Consider the following 17,496-nt stretch of genomic DNA (forward strand, 5'->3'; position numbering starts at 1 on the left):
GTATAATACTGGTTTGTGGTTGAAAAAGGAGGTGGTGGTGTTTCTCTGAATTTATCCTTTTTACTGCACAAAATTATAGATTTCTCTCTGGCTAAGTGTTTATATAATTTTTTACAATATCAGGTCTTGGAGGCAACTTTATTGTCAGCCCTGAAGATGCTGGATGTTGGGAAATGGCCAATTTTTTCTCTCTGCTCCCCAGAAGAGCTCAAGTTAATTCGTCAAGCCTGTGTATTTGGCAGTGCTGGCAATGAAGTGTTGTATGCAACTGAAAATGATGAGGTAATTGTCCAAGAGTGTATATGAGCATGATATATTTAGTCATTTATCTAACAAGTTATTCTGAAAGCCAGTACTGTGATAGTATACCTAGAAAAAAGTGTATGCAAAAATGCCCTGTCATTATGAATGCTGGTAAAACATTTTCAATTCAATGATTTCCTACCACAATCAGAAGATAAAGAGAGGGTGGAGTTGGACGTTTCTTGGAGGTGCCTCGTGATGGCATGAGAGGCAATGGAGACAAGCTGAAAGATGGAAAATAGGAAAAAAAATTACCATGAGAGTGGTTAAATCCTCGAGGGGTTGTGAGATCTTTTTCTTGGAGGTGTTCAGGGTTCAGCTGGACGTGGCCTTGAGCCAGCTGATCTGTGTAGACCTTTGCTGAGCAGGGGCTTGGCCTAATTGACCTTTGGAGGTCTTCAGTTCTGACTTGAGTTATGATTCTGTGATTTTTTTATAACAGGTTTTTGTGCTTGGCATGAACTGCAGTGGGTGTTTGGGAACAGGCGACATGCAGAGCACTATTGAACCAAGGAGGCTGGATTCTCTGTGTGGCAAAAAGATAGCCTGTCTGAGTTATGGAAGTGGTCCTCATGTCGTTCTTGCTACAGAAGGTAAAGTATAGTCTGAGTATGGCTTTTTCAGATACATTCGCTTTAATTAGTCCAGGGGGTGTGAAAGGCCTCTACTGGTAATGTGAGAGAGGAGTTGGGTTAGACATTATGGGTTATCAAGTCCGATATATTCACTGGTGAATGTGACATGTCAGCTCGCTCTGTTCATAGCTAGTTCTTTTCAAAAGTTTTACAAGCTGTACTTCAATCTTGTTACTGCTTTTGGAAGTATTGATTTTACTTTGCAGTTAAATTTGGAACTTCATATTGCTTTTGAAATGCATTAGTGGCTCTGTTATGCCCACATGTTCTTCTGCCAACATTGTCCTTTAGGTAAAATGCATCTCCTGTGCCTACTTTTTGATGTGTTTTAAAGACCGATTATGTTGCCTCTCAGCCTTTTGTTTTCTGTTGTCTCATTGACAATCAACATCTTGCTACTGGCCCTTCTGTTCATAATCAAGTACGTTATTCTCAAAGACAACTAATATTTGTTCCCAGTGAGGCTTTGTTAGACCCTGACTGATGATGTTAAAATTTGTCTCTCTTTCTCCATTAATGAGAAGAAATCTTTTTGAGCAGTCTAGATTAGATGATAAAAGGTAGGTGAGGGCAATTGTGTTGTAAACGTGTGACTGTTATTTTTATTCAATCACATTCCAGTATTTTCTCCACTCTTCACGATAAGCTGTTCTGGTTGCTTTTTATGTACCTATCTGTATTCTTCTGAGCTTTGTGGCTGGCAGATCTCGCTGACATACTCATACTCATTACTTAGATAATGAACTGAAGTATTGCAAAAGAACAGATCTGGAACTGATCCTTGGTGTTTTTTACCGATAACTCCATTCATATGAATAATGTCCATTCAGTACAGCCTCTTAACCTACTTTTCAGACAGCCCTCCATTATATATTTCACAATTCTTGTGTCAATTGCTATCAATTCCAGTTTATCTTGTATGTTTCTATGCAGCTGTTTCACCTGTTACCAGAAATTTGTATTCTCCTATTGGTGAAAGGATGAGAACCCCCCATGACAGGGGTTTGGAGCTGGACAATTTTTAAGGTCCCTTCCAACCCAAATTTTATCCTGTTTGCTTTTGACAGGATAAAATAATTAGATTTAACCTGTTATTGTAAAGAAGTATTGGTTTAATGTAGTGCATTTTGCATATGTAGTTCTGAGGGAACCATTCTTAGGGATAAGGAATTTAATGATCTCTAGAAATCTGATGGAGTTGTATGTCAAACCTAGTTCTCCTGCAAAACCAGGGTAATTTAGGTTTAGAAAATGATGATTATGATGATGGTAGACAAGATGAATGTAGCGTAGCTATTCTTCAAGTCCTACACTACTGTAACTAGAGGACACTTGCTTCAAAACAGATGAAAGTGAGTATGAAAACATGTTAGCTTCATGGATAACTGGCCAATATATGTACACAAAAGAGAATTAAAGTACCTGGTAATATCTGTACTCTAGTGATTGTAAACACTTGAGAGCTGCAAAAAGTTACCCGGCTCTTGTTCCCCTTAAACAGCAGCTTTTTTTCTGTTTTCTAGTTGGAGACCGAATTTTGCATTAGTTGACGAATCGTTCTAAGGCAGTCAGGCATTTCTGGTATTCTTAATTCTACTAGCAAGTTTCTCAAAATACAGGACTTGAGTAGTATGTTTAAATAATAAGTAAATGATAGCATGTTTATTAATAAGTAATAATGAGTTTTTCTTAAAAGCATCTTCATGTGTATTGTAAAGGCATGAAAGCTTATTATTTGAGTATTCCTAAGTGGGAAGCAGGACAAGGATAAGGAATTTTGATGGATTGTCAGTAACAAGAAATGGGCACTACTGATTCATTTCATCTTTTTCTCTGCTTTATTGTCGTTATCTCCTTTGTTTTAGCTATATGATTTCCTTTACTAAGATAATGGTGATGCTATCCTTTTGGATTTGTGGTCAGCACTGCACGAAGGTGGCATTGGTATGTCCATGGGCTTAAAAGCCCCAAAGGGCATGACATTATATAAACTTAAATATGTGTGTTATTGAATTTGATTTTTCAGTTTGTAATTTTGTGTGACTTTTTGTCATTGGAAAAATAGAGATTTTAAACCATCTTTTTACATTTTTGTTGTAGAAGGAGAAGTGTATACGTGGGGTCATAATGCTTATAGTCAGTTGGGCAATGGTACAACAAATCATGGTTTCGTTCCCTGTCAAGTGTCTACTAACTTGGTGAACAAGAAAGTAATTGAAGTTGCCTGTGGCTCTCATCATTCTATGGTGTTAACATCTGATGGAGAGGTAAGAATAAATAAATAAATCTATTTTCTCTTCATGAAATTAGTGTGGGTGAGAAACAGGAAAACATTCTGCAGATAGAATACACCTTGCTTCTTGCTGTCCTCACAGTGTTGATGCCACACAAATGTTTGATAAAAATGAAAAACTGTTAGGGCGTGGCTGTTTTGAAGTTCATGCAGACCACTGATTTTTGTGCCACATCTTCTGGCAATAAGTAATTATAACTTCTTTGTAGAGGGCAGCTAGTCCCTTCCTACGCTATACTCTGCTGTAAATCTTTAGTGGTGTTAAAGCTGATGTTAGTATAACTCATGTTCATTTAAGGAGTTCTACCTACAAAAGTAAAGTTTTGTTGTTTACTTTGAGCTGCCATTTATGTCCAGTTAGCCATTCTGCTTTGGGTTCTGGAAAACTAGCAATGAATTCTTCCAGCATTAAGGCAACTGTCACATGGCCTTTTACCTTTGATTGAAGGAACGTGAAATAATAGAATATACAAATATTATCAGTGGCATGTATTTGATAGAGACAATGAAACTGTAAACCTATATATCTGCCTAGATCCTGAAAAGAATACATCCACTTGAACTCAAAATGTAATTTTTTATGTGTATAACTTTTTTTTTACCCCCTTTTGGACATGTACTTTGAACTGTATGTTATATAACCACCTTTTATGACAATTCTCTTACAACAGGTATACACATGGGGTTATAACAACTCAGGCCAAGTTGGATCTGGTTCAACAGCTAATCAACCAATTCCTCGAAGAGTTACCAGCTGCCTACAAAATAAAATAGCAGTTAATATAGCTTGTGGACAGATGTGCTCTATGGCTGTGGTGGAAAATGGGGAGGTAAGAAACTTTAAATGAATTTTCTGAATTAATTTTAATTTATGTAATATCATTCCTGCACCTGGGTCGGGGCAGCCCCCATTTTCAGTACACGATGGGGGATGATGTGGTTGAGAACAGCCCTGCAGAGAAAGACTTGGAGGTGCTGGTCGATGAGAAGCTCGACATGAGCTGGCAATGTGCGCTCGCAGCCCAGAAGGCCAACCATATCCTGGGCTGCATCGAAAGAAACGTGGCCAGCAGGTCAAGGGAGGTGATTCTGCCCCTCTATTCCTCTCTTGTGAGACCTCATCTGGAATACTGTGTCCAGTTCTGGAATCATTAATGTAAGAAAGATAAGGAGCTGTTGGAACGAGTCCAGAGAAAGTCTACAAAGATGAAGGCTGGAACACCTTCCCTATGAGGATAGGCTGAGAGAGTTGGGCCTGTTCATTCTGGAGAAGAGAAGGCTCCAAGGAGATCTTATAGCGCCCTTCCAGTACCTGAAGGGGGCCTACAGGAAAGCTGGAGAGGGGCTGTGCATAAAGGCTTGTGGGGATAGGACCAGGGGGAATGGGTACAAACTGGAGAGGGGCAGATTTAGACATTAGGAAGAATTTCTTCGTTATCAGAGTGGTGAGGCACTGGCACAGGTTGCCCAACGATGTTGTGGATACCCCGTCCCTGGATGCCCCCGTGGAAGGCCAGGTTGGATGGGCCCTTGGGCAGCCTGATTTAGTGGGATGTCCCTGCCCATGGCAGGGGGGTTGGAACTAGATGATCTTTAGGGTCCCTTCCAAACCTAACTATTCTATGATTCTATGATGTAGATTATTTCAAACCAGTCAGCATTGAGCTGCTACTCAGAAAACAATTATACCTTTTCAGACACCCTCAAATCTTGTGTTGCTTGTATTGCTTAGAAATACCTTTGTCATAAATGGTCCTGAATATTCTGAAGTTTCTGGAGGTGTTCAAGGCCAGGTTGGATGACGCTTTGAGCAACCTGCTCTAGTGAGAGGTGTCCCTGCCCATGACAGGGAATTGGAACTGTATGATCGTTAAGGTCCCTTCCAACGCAAATCATTTTATGATTCTTTGATTCTGTCCGTGCTGATTATGGTTTCTTCCTTAGAAAGGAGGTAGAGTGAAACAGGGAAAATTTTCCACTAACATTTGCTTTATGACTTTTTGGTTTATGATATTACTCATAACATTTGGCAGTTATTACTTCGCATCAGCTATTGAAGTTAGCTTTGAATTGAAGGAATTCAAGTATCAAATTTCAAATTTACTTGGAAACACAGTTCTGAAGTGAAAATAGCATTTTGAAGGTCAGGAGATTTTTACAAATGTTGGGATTAACTCATCGAGTATTTAATATTTAGCATTTCATGCTAGCTTCATTTTTTGTTTGTAAATATAAGTTTGTATCACTGCTTCACTGATTTTTACAGTTCACATTATATTCTAGCAAAAACTAAAGTGCTTATTAATATATTGTCCCACTGCTGTCTTTAGAAAAAAAATTGTCATAGAAAAAAAATTGTCTGTACTGGAGTCCTAAGTATCAAGTATGTGAGAATAATAAGTGAATGCTCTTTTAATTTTCAGTGCTCATATATGCATGCTTTATTTATCTCAAGAGAAAACAGAAAATAAATGTACATTGCATATATTTTTTTAACTACAGTGCCCTTTGAATCCCTCTCATATTTTTTTATCCTCATTGCAAAGATATGAAGAGGTTGTAGTGTTCTTGTTGTTTTAGTTGTTTTCGGCTGAAGTTTTTTGGCAGCAAACATCCTCTCTAGCTTTGTCATTCCAGGAGTTTCAGTTTAGACCGAAGTAGCTATTGACTGTTTGCAGTAGAACATGTCACTGAAATTACCAGAGCTCAGTATTTTTGGTTTTTCTTATGTTCAGCAGAAAGCTGTTAATGGCCTACTCAAACTGTTGCACAAAGCTTCCAGTTTGTACTTGTTTTAGTGTGCTTTTTTTCTGTCAAAGAATTTTTGAATAAGAAATTTGCTCTTTAAAAAAGGAAAGTGTTAATGCTGAATTTTCTCTGTGCAGGGAAACAGCTGTATGAATCCCTTATTTTAATATGAAGAGTGAAAAATATTGTAGCCTCACATAATCTAACTCTTAAAGAGCAGCATGAATAAGGAGGTTTAGAATTTCAGATGAGTATGCAATTGGTGTTTCAAACAGAAGCAGCATTCAGATTTTCTGGTACAGAGAAACATGTGTGTATATATGTATGTGTATATGTGCATGTGTTTGTGTGTATCTACATATGGAGTACAGATCCTAAGCTGTGAGGACAGGAAATACCGAAGGGAGTTATTAATGTAAATCTGAATCGGTTATATTGTTTTTGAAAGAAGTAGATAGCAGCAGACAATTAAAATCCCTGTCACTGTTTTTAAGGTCTATGTCTGGGGTTACAATGGTAATGGCCAGCTGGGACTGGGCAGCAGCGGCAATCAGCCAACACCGTGCCGAATAGCAGCTCTGCAAGGCATTCGTATACAGCGGGTATGTGTGCACTGCTCCGTGTCAAACCCTTTATGAACAACTGAAAACGTGCCAAGGCATGCTCTATATTTATAAGAGAGACTACTTTATTTCTTTGTATAAAATGTTATTTATCAGAATAAAAAAAAATTGTCTTAAAATTGATGTCTGTCAGTAGGGAAGAAATGGTAAACCAGTGGAGTTCAGAGGGAATTTTGCCATTGACTTCAGTGAAGTCAGGATTTTACTTAAAGAGGACTAGGCTATTAGAAATGTTTGGTCTTTTTTTTCCCATAAAACTTAGTTAAAAAAAATCCTATTATATCAGTAAATAAGAAACTCTTCCTAGGCTATGCAGTTCTTTATTAACCCCTGCCTTCTTTTCTGGGAAGATGCTGCCAGTTAGCATTTTCTTTTTGATGGACTGAACGTTGCTTTTAGAATTTTACTCCAGCCATGGTGTCTAACTGGGGTTTGGAGTCTGAACAAATAGTTTCCAACTGCTTTTAGTCAGCAGTTGGTACGATTCTGTGCTTGGTCTTGATCTTGGGTGGTTGTTGCACTTTATCAAATAACTGGGCTGCCATCAGTGTAACTGGCAAACTCATAACTTCTTTTGACTGATAAGAAATACTTAAAGTAACTGCAGAACTGATACTGAAAATTTTTAATTGATTTATCCAGAATAGAAGACACTGTCAGGAAAATCACACGTTCTGTTTGGAAAATATTGGTTTTGTTACCTAGTGAAAATTTACAAGAGTGTTTTGAACTTTGGGTCCTATTTATTACATTCACTCTGGGATGTTAGGTATTTTTTAAAATCTTTTAAAATACTCATTTAATTAGGTAGTTTTGCATTCAGTTACTAGGATGCAGACAGTAGCTTTGCAGGTAACAATTGCTCTTGGAGAATAATGTAATAAAGTGACTGTTATTTTCCCCTGTATTTGTTCTGTTTGGAGAGTATGAGTGCTCCAGTAGGTTTGACTGAGATCCTGTTTCCCTCCACTTCATTTGCTTGGTATCAATTAATGCCAAGTTGTAGCCCTCCAATCAGTAAATAACTTAGGCATGTATTTAATTTAAAGTACATCACACTCTTCATGGGTGTCGGTGGACTTACACGTACTTATGACACCTCTGCTTTGCAGTTTATATAAAGACACATGAGCTAGTTTTGAACAATTGGTTATTGGTGGCCACCTGACTATAACAGGTTGCATTAACTCAAGCAGAGCAATATTGTTGCTGAATTTTGCCACTGGGTATGTGGATGGTAAACAGACATTCGAGCAGCTTTATGTGGGGTACCTGAGGAGGCAGCTCAGCAGGACCAAGTGGGTTTCCGCAAGGGGGTATGAGCTAACACGGTTATGTGCTGCCATCAAGATGGAGAGTTTCATCTCTGCCCTTTCTTTCCTGCCTGACTGCCCCTTGGGTGGCCACTGGTGGTCCTCAGGCTCGGCTGTGGAGAGTTTCCTTCCAGTGATATAAGTTATCTCAGTGGAGGGCCTGCTGAGCACTAGAAACCACACAGGGAAAGGTCTGTTTTGTGTGGCCGGCGGTTGGGGAGGAGAGGAGCAGATGGAGAGGCTTTGCCTGTTTTTATAGCAGTAAGGTGTTCACGTTGGAGCAGCTGCCTATAGAGCAAGGTCAGTGCAAGACTTGGTTTGCCTTTTTCTGCATTTTTTCTGTATACTGTTCATATTGGTTGTATAGATTTCCTCCTTTCTAGCCATTCTTTTGCTGTACTCTTGAGATTATCTGGTAGGGTTCCTCACTGATATGGTTTTGCCTCAGTCACCCTATCTAGTTCGCTACTTACCTGTAGTTGTTAGTTTTGTCATTTTTACACTGGTGTAGAATACAGTAACATATAGCATAACGTGTATCTGTCTGTATTAATTTACTGTTACATAAAAATGAGATTTTTCTTTTTATTTTTTCTCTCTAGGTTGCCTGTGGCTATGCACATACCTTAGTGCTCACAGATGAAGGTCAGATTTATGCCTGGGGAGCCAATTCCTATGGCCAGTTAGGTACTGGGAGTAAAAGTAACCAGTCTTACCCTACAACAGTTATTGTGGATAAGGACAGGTAATACTTAATAGCCTAGCAGTCAGACATTAGCCAACATGCTCTCAGAAGAGCTGCAGAAAATTAGGGCATTTTTAATCTGTTTTTTGGAAGGCATAGCCTATAATTTTTTTGCAATGGTTCTCCTAAATGAACAGAATTTTCGCTGAAAGTGCTTGCATCTGACCCATAACCATCCTTGTGAAAAAGAAACTGAATGTTCTGAGCCAGAATGTGCTGTTTTCTGCTTTGGCAGAAATTATAGGCCTTAATTATGGTTTCTCTTCAGTAGTGTGTTTGAAGTCAATGATAAAAGCTGTATTGTCTCTGAGTATAAATTGTATTTTAATGTGCTGCTTTTGATGAGAAGTATACACTGAAAAAGTGAAAACTGGACATCTGTAATTTGTGATACTTCTGCTATTAAATCTGTCCAATAGCCCAGGAGAGAGAAAGAGAGAAGTTCTTTATTGGTATTATTGCCTGAAAATTAAGCTTAGATTTTTAAAAGTTAAATATTTACCTGTAAGTCCTGAGTGGATAGTGGGGCAGTTATTTGTGCTGCTAGTGTAAAGTCATATAGATGTGTGGCCAGAAATTTGAACCTGTTCCTTACTACTGAGGTCTTGCTTTTGGCCTCCTGTTGAGAATAATAAGAACAATGAGATGTCCCTCTTTAACTTGTGTCTGTGTACCTTTTTGTAAGGAAGAGGCAAGTCCTCTTTGCTCATGAGACCTGGCCTGTTTTTCAATGTTGCTGTTTCTTTATGTGTGTTTGTGCTCTTGCGTAAAATGTAATTGTGTTTTTCCCAGATACTGATTGGCTGCAGTTAAAATGTTACCATATTTTAATACAAATTTTAATGTTGTACCATGTCTTTCCCGTTTGTTGGCCAGAATATGCATTTCTGGTGTCAGTGAGACTATTACCGTGCTGCAGCCTGCAGTATTTGTACATATAGCTTTAAACAAATTGTTTCCCAGCAATTTTCCCCAGGCAGCTGGGAGAACAAGTAAACAAGCAGTAGTTCAGACTACAAAACAGTGGATTGTGTAATGTTGTACACAGTGAGGGTTTAGAAATCCTAAATCAACTTTGGGATTACTGAGATAGTCTAACATAGCTGAAATACACTTAGAAACAGCTTTTAGTGCTGTTTTGGTTCTAATTTTTATTTTTCAAAATGAAAGTCCATTAAACATAAGTAATAACTGTAGAAGTAATGACACTTGAGTATCTTAATTAAAATAAGTATATTTAAAGTGTTGGTTTATAACTGTTACCCATAAGCAAGCAGGAAAAAGGGGGTTTTTGGTTTTATTGTTAACTTTTTTGAAACACCTCCTCATTTCTCTCTTCGTCCTCTCCAAGTATCCATTCTCCACAGCTTAAAACAGCCTCTTGCCTCACTGCCCAGCACCACTGAGGTCATCCAGAGACTTGAAAGTCATGATAGGTTTGTTTGAGGGAGCTGAGGGGGTCAGTAGAGCACATGCGTCAGCAGATACACTGCTCTGCTGCATTGATGTCTCCTCACTGCCACAAGATGCTTTTTCACTGAGAAACTTTCTGGGTGCATGTTATTTGAAGAACCATTGATAGCCCTTTTAGTTTTGCTGTGTATGAAAGGAAAACATTCTTGCAATCAGAAGGGCACGCGTGCTTACAAATACATTTTGCACCAGAGAAAGACAGGAGGTAGTGAGGTTCTTCACTGCATCTTGTTCTTGCAAGAGTGACTTGCTTTTTTCCTCTGTTTGCTTGTAAATTCAGAGTTATAGAGATTGCAGCCTGCCACTCTGCCCACACGTCAGCTGCCAAGACCCAGAGCGGCCAGGTGTACATGTGGGGCCAGTGCCGTGGGCAATCCGTGATCCTTCCCCATCTCACTCACTTTGCCTGCACTGATGATGTATTTGCTTGCTTTGCTACCCCTGCCGTTATGTGGCGTCTTCTATCAGTAGGTGAGCTTAAATATTTTTTGCTTTGACACTTTCTAAGTAGAAGCATTAGCGCATAGTTTATTGCAAAAATTTGCCTGGGAAGCACAATCATAAATTACATATATGTAAATGGTAATATGGAATTGTAAAATATTGCTAAAGCCTGTTTATGCTGATAAATGATTGTCTGTTTTTCATGTCTGTGGGAAAATGCTTTAGATTTGGAGAGGGCTTTTTCTGTTTAATCACTGAGTGTTGTTGTACAATGGCCACAGGTGGAGAAAGCTGGGTTTGAATTTGGAGATTTGAGGGAGCTGTGCAGAACCATTAGGAACTCTGAAGCTGTCTTTAGTGTCTTTAAGTAGACTACCAAGAATGAGGAGGCCAAATTCTCATTTTCAGAATTGGCCCCAGGCACTGAGAGTCTCATCACCAGTGATGACAACCTGGACTTCTGAAGAGATGAGTTGCTGTGTCTCAGATATTTGATTAACATTAAGGTCTGTCTTGATGGCCTTAACTAGAAAGAGTTAAGTGTGTAGCGTTGTCTTAACAGAGAGCTCATTCTTCAGCTACAAATTCAGTTCCCTATTGGTTGCTAATAAACTTAGTGGCTTTGCTGACCTAATTAGACATGAGACTCATGGGCTTGTCTGTAGGTGTCATCTGGGAGCTTAAGCTAAAAGCTAGAATACAGCAATTTTCTTTTTTGTAATTTGAACTGTACTGAGTCCATCATGCTTCTATTCCACGTCTGTGCTGCCTTTGTAATTGCTTTTGTGTTGCTGTATGCTTTTGTCTGACATCTGCAGAGCATTCTTGGTACCTTCTGGATGCCAGGGTAAGGAAGTTCTGTTAGTAGTACTCACATTTCAGCTTTGAAAGACTGGAGAATTAAATGGAGAACCCTACTCTCAGGAGACTGCATTGCCAAGATTAATGATTTAGGGACAAAGACCCCCATTTGTTCTAGGTTTAGACGGTTACGCTTTCTAGGGTGGCTTGTTGAGAACTGTAAGATACATGCTTAATTACTGAGGAAATTCTTAATGTTCCTAATGTTTGTCTAGACTAATTAGATGTAAATTGTGTTACTGCACTAAAATCCCAGGCAATGAGGTATTGGAATATATGGAATATGCTCATTCCATATAAATATACATTTGTCAGTTTTAAGTTCTACATAAAAGTATTTGTAGCAAGTCCAGATTTTTCTTCCATAAAGAACTGGTTATTTTATGAAGAAAATAGGGCATTATTAGTATATGTAGCTTAATCATAAATTCAGTTATATGTATCTTCTGTATGTTAGCACGTTCTTGGACTCTTCAGCTTCCATTTCTTCTTTCCCTGTTAAATTATTACTTCGTGCTATCAGAATTTCCTCTCCACTTTTTATCTTGCCTGTTTTTCTCAGTTTAGTGCAGAGTATTGAGGACATTTTCACAGGAGTTTAGAGGAAGGCAGAAAGTAAAAATCGCCTCTTTCCTTATTTCTTTCCTCACAAAGGAAGCAATTGCTTGAGTGACACTGAAGCTGTCTGTCACAGTTCAGTGCTTCTTTCTGCGACTTCACCTTTTCTTATCTTCTTTTACAAATGCTGGTTTAGATCAGAAATACTATTTTAGGTCAGCCAAGAGTCATAAGTGGGATTTATGATCATTCATGTAATTATCGCCATTATGCTGAAGACTTCCGAGTAACCCATTTATTAGTAAGCTCATTAATACTGATAGTTTTTTGCTCTCTTTACACACTGTGATTAAGACTACATCCACAACTCTTTCCCAACAAGTCTCTTACCCCACCTTGTCCCGGTGAACAATATTCCCAGCCTCCTTGCACAGGGAGTGAAACATCCTGAAATTATTCACATCTTGGGAATAATTTTTGACTGTAGCAGTAACTTTTATTTTTATTGACCTTGAGGTCTTGGTGCCTTTGGAAATAAAGTTTCAACACTATGGCAACATGTACAAAGCACAAGGGGAAACCTTGCAGTAATAAAATGTTATTTTATTTTTAAACAAAACTAATTTCAGATACACTTTCAAACTCACATTCTGTTATGTGCCAAGTGGTTTGTCCAGCATCCCAACACTAAAACGTGTATTCAGGTAGTCTGAGCAGGGTTCCTTGTGATAACACAGGATAAAGGATGTTGGCTGTCAGGCCCTCATCATGTCTTCTGGATTCCTTTTGGTTAAATGGTGATAGTGTGCTGCTTTTGGATGTGCCTTTTTGCATGTTCTGGGAGCTAAGGGAGACTGGTATTTTCATCCTGGCCCACCTTGGCAAATGACTCTGTTGTTTGTTTCCTGTTCTACATGTGGTGAGAATCATCAGGCAGCTGCATCCTAGGATCTTGATGTCTGATGAACGAGGTGCCATGGACATCTGCTATGCTTACAGCTCTTCTCCATCTGTTGTATTCCAGTGCTTCCCCACTCAGGCATTCCCATTTGTTCCCTGTTCATGGCAGTTCTAAGGCTTCTATTACAATTCTTAGCACTGGCTGCCAAAGAATTTCCTTGGCTTTGTGCCTTGTCAGTGTGAACTACCTCTTTATTTCCTTCCTCTGGTTCCCCCTTCTCTGCCCTGACAAATAGAAGAGCCTATTTTCCCTCTAAGAATTTCATAACTCAATCCTGCTGTTTTCTGTTTGCCTCTGCTGGCTGGAGAAGTCATCTGGAGAAGCGTATTGGTGGACATCTGAATTGCCAGTTAATTTTGAAGAAGAGCTTCAGCTTTGCATTGGTTGTTGAAAGTGATTTCTTCGGATAGCAGAGGTCTGAACAAAACCATATTGAACAAAAAAATGGTACTGTAAAGTACATTAGTTCTTCATTTCAGAAGGGTTTTTTATTATATCCTCCCCCCATCTTTATATTTGTAAACCAGTGCACTTTAATTATAGCTGTAATTTGCTATACCAGAACATAAGGAACATCCTCTAAATGGAAATGAATGAAAAATAATCGTATCAAATGAAGTGATTACTAACAGCGATACTGTTAGTATCAAACGGTATGTTGAGGGTTTTTCCTAGAGATTGTGGTGATGGTCTTTCCATTTCCGGCAGAATACTGCTCTTATTTCTAGTTTGATAGATTATAGAACCTAGCATTTATGTAATTTTCTGTAAAAAACAACTTAGTGCTGACCCAGAAAATTTGTATTAACTAGTAATGTGTGTTTATATGGTAGGAAGACAAAATGTTTTCTGGGTTATTAGTGGGTTTGGAGGCTTTAATTTTTTAGTAGCATTAAAGAATATAGTTCTTTCAGGCTACCAAATATGATGGAGATTTGCGAACAGTTCAGGAGTTACAAATTTGTAGGCAGGCAATGGATGACTTTTCAAGGCTGTCTTAACTTTGTAATGCAAGTGCCACATGCACAGTGCACACACATGACACAAACAGGGATATGCAGACATTCACACAGAGCGCTTCTAACACCATAAGTCTAGGGAAAACACTCTCTGATAGACTTGTACTTCTCAGTATTTACCTTTAGGGATATTATTCCGGGCAGTTTGCAACCCATGTTTTGAGTATGTAATAGCTTTGTAGCTGCTGTAAGGTGATATCTTCTCATGGGAGTGTTTTAGAAAGTCTTATTGTGATTTTTATTGACCTTTTGCGTATCTTATGATAACTAACGCTTTTCATTTAGAATAATTTATCCAGGAATGACTGATAGTATATGCTATCAGATACAGCATTAAACTTCTGAGACTGCATTAATGTTTTTTTTTCTGGCTTACATAAATGAGTTAGAGGAGCGAGGCTTATCTTTTTTTTTTTTTAGTTGGAGCAGGAAACTAGTAAGGACTGAAGAAAGTTGCTCTTTATTTGCTGTTGTGTGGGGGTTCATACTGAACACATAGCCTACTGGTTTTTTTTATTAGCCTTCAAGAGATGTCATGTTAATTACGAGTGTTAATTGATGACACTCAGTCTGTTATCATGAGAGATACTTGTATTACTGTTATTCTAGAGCCTGATGACCATCTAACAGTAGCCCAGTCACTAAAGAAGGAATTTGACAACCCTGAAACTGCAGACCTGAAGTTTCTAGTGGATGGAAAATACATTCATGTTCATAAAGTTCTTCTCAAAATTCGGTAAGACACAAACTGTATGGTGTAATATAAACCAAACTTATAGTGGAGTCCAGCGTGTTCAGTAATTGCTGCTCATAATTCTTAACATATGCTTACAAACCCCCTTTTCCTTCAGCCATGGGATTCACCTGCTGTTCTTCATTGTTACTCTTTTCCTCATTGCTTGGAATTCCCAGACATGCTACTTACCAGCTTTTTCATCATTGTCCTCTGTCTGACCTGGGTCCTCCTTCATGACACCTAAATGGCCTTGACTCTGATTTATTATAACCTTTTCCTGCCAAGGAAAAAGCTCACTTTTTTTCTGCTGCCTTACCAGTTGTTTGAATCAGTTTTTCCTGCTTTATATGCTTGGCTTCCTTCACTGGGAAGATTTGAGGGTTTTGTGTTTGGTTTTGCCTGCCTTTCTTTCCTTCCACAGGACACTCAGTTGTTTCAGCAACTTCTATAGATGCACTTCTGTTTCTTTCTTTTACTTTTTTTGTTCACATTTCTTATCTTGCTTGTTTTAAAGCTTCTTATCAGTGAATTTGAATTTTAAACTAGCTTCTCTTTGTTTTATAGTGTTTTGCAATTTAACACCAGTTTATAGTGAGATTTGACATGTGCAGCTTTACAGAGTAATCATGCTATTACCATGCAGAGATTAGTTTGTTATTGCTGATGCTGTTTCTACCAGGATATTCTAAAGGCAGTGCTTTAGATCTATTCTGTCTTGCAACTGCTTTTGCTCCATCCTCCTCATTGTTATAACAGTTTTTTTCTTTGCTGTTTTCCATCTCAAAATGCTTGGCTAACTCATCCTGCTTATCAGCACCATTGTTCTCCTGCTTTTGCTCCTGAGTCGAATTAGTGATTTCTTATATATGACCACATATCTTTTTTTTTCGGTCGTTTCTCTCTCCTGTTACTACTCCAATTGCTTGTATTACTATTTTCTTCCCTTTACTGGTTTAATTACTTGCACGTTGCACTCGTGCCCATACTCCACCCTTTTCATTTGGAATGCCACGTGTCCTTTGTAAGACACAACTTCAGATCTTGTGAATCCCCAAAATGTTTTTGAGTTTTTTTCCTAATCAGACTATATGTGACTTTTCCTCATTTCTTTTTTCTTGCTCTACTTTTCTCAGATTATATGGTGTTCTGGGAAGGAAATGTGTCTAATTCAAAAATGGATTTAAATGAATAGCATTTTCAAAATAATATGCTGGAATAATAAAGCATCAGGCACAGTCTTTAGAATTAATATTTTCTTTAAGCCTAACAGTCTCACGATACAAATGGATTAGAGGATAATGTATTTAATGTGGTATTTTGCAGCATTCAGCCTGTTCCAGAGTGTTGTTATGAATGCAGTGCTGGTAAAAGTTCCTTTTCAGTATCCAGTCATTTCTTTACTACTTATGAAAACTTTTTTCCATCTTGTTCTGTGCCTGGTGTTGAAGTAGATCGTATTGTTGGTGGTTATTATTTATGATAGTGGTGAAATGGCAGAGCAACACCCTGCTCACTGAGAGGCTGGCCAAGCAACATCTGCCTACAGAAACATGGGAATCTGTGGGTGGGATTTGTCTGCTCTGAATTTAGCCAGCCCAAATTAGACGTATGGTCGGCCTCTGCTGAGGGAGAGACAGGGAGAGAGGCACTTGGAGTCACTCTGAGGTACTTTGCAGACTGAAGAATGAATACCAACTGATTTTTATTTAGTTACTTATTTATTTTTAAGACAGCAATGTGCACCACCTTCTCTCTGACTTTTTACTTTCCTGTGGTGCCACTGGAGCAGCAGACCATTCCCAAGTTCTGTTCCACAGCTGAATGGATAGCGTGGTCATCACCACTTAACATGAGGATCCAGAAAACAAAGCAATGGGGTTTGGTCTGCCTCTTCCAATGCCAGAATGTGGTAAAATACGTGGCAGAAGCTAGATAATGACTTTTTAAGTTATTTATGAATTTGACTTGACTTGAAGTTTCTATAAAATAGTATGAAAAAGTAAGTTGCAGTGAGTTGTAAGTTACCGTGACCTCTAAGTTGCAGAGTACAGCTTTCAAAGGCAGTGCTTTTTCCTCATTTGAATCCCATCGGTCACAAACATATTCACACTTCTATAGGAAAATGTGATGAAAGACTTGGGTGAGAGTGTCACCACTTTAAAATATTTTAATTCGTGAGTATAATGATTAAATCTATCACTAAATTGTGTATGGATTCTGACATTAGAATAAACGTTACCTAAAATAATAATTTCCCACCTCACTAGATCATGTTGGAGAAAGCAGGTTGGAAAATGTTGGAATTATCTAACTTAACTGTAAACTTTCTTATGAGCCAGGAAATAAAATTCATAGTTAATATATAATAAAGTATTTAAGAAAATTATCCCAAACCCACATGGACAATGCTTAAAGGTACTGTAAGCAGAGAAGAGCCAGATATAAAATATTAATAACAGAAATAAAGGAAAATTTTGAATTACATGTAAGACCAAAAAAATCAAATAGTGAGTCTGTGGTTGTGTATTTAGTCTGTGATGACTGAGTTTTTTTTTTTTTTAACAATCTTCTTGCTGCAGCTGATCTTTTGAGCTTAACTCTTTACAATATACAATCTTTCTTTGTGTTTTATAGGTGTGAACACTTTCGTTCCATACTGAATAACGATGATGAAATTATAGAAATGAGTGAGTTTTCTTATCCTGTTTACCGAGCTTTCCTGGAATACCTGTACACAGACAACATTAGGCTCCCTCCTGAAGATGCAATAGGTATATCCTGTTA

The 17,496-nt window shown here is 38.3% G+C and overlaps 1 protein-coding gene across 9 annotated transcripts in view; it reads left to right on the plus strand.

Annotated features, from left to right (window-relative positions):
* LOC104066154 (RCC1 and BTB domain-containing protein 2) overlaps positions 1 to 17,496 on the plus strand; it is a 36,261-nt gene that overhangs the window by 10,705 nt on the left and 8,060 nt on the right. For 8 of the 9 annotated variants that reach the window (XM_054070696.1, XM_054070690.1, XM_054070730.1 and 5 more), the window contains 9 exons: positions 124 to 282; positions 746 to 896; positions 3,039 to 3,205; positions 3,903 to 4,061; positions 6,474 to 6,581; positions 8,518 to 8,660; positions 10,414 to 10,604; positions 14,586 to 14,712; positions 17,347 to 17,483. In XM_054070696.1, coding sequence (XP_053926671.1) covers positions 124 to 282; positions 746 to 896; positions 3,039 to 3,205; positions 3,903 to 4,061; positions 6,474 to 6,581; positions 8,518 to 8,660; positions 10,414 to 10,604; positions 14,586 to 14,712; positions 17,347 to 17,483 — 1,342 coding nt within the window. The remainder of the gene's footprint in view (positions 1 to 123; positions 283 to 745; positions 897 to 3,038; positions 3,206 to 3,902; positions 4,062 to 6,473; positions 6,582 to 8,517; positions 8,661 to 10,413; positions 10,605 to 14,585; positions 14,713 to 17,346; positions 17,484 to 17,496) is intronic. The other variant, XM_054070738.1, reaches the window with a different exon arrangement.

The sequence above is a fragment of the Cuculus canorus genome, chromosome 1 (genome assembly GCF_017976375.1).
Source record: "Cuculus canorus isolate bCucCan1 chromosome 1, bCucCan1.pri, whole genome shotgun sequence".
Lineage (NCBI taxonomy): Eukaryota > Metazoa > Chordata > Aves > Cuculiformes > Cuculidae > Cuculus > Cuculus canorus.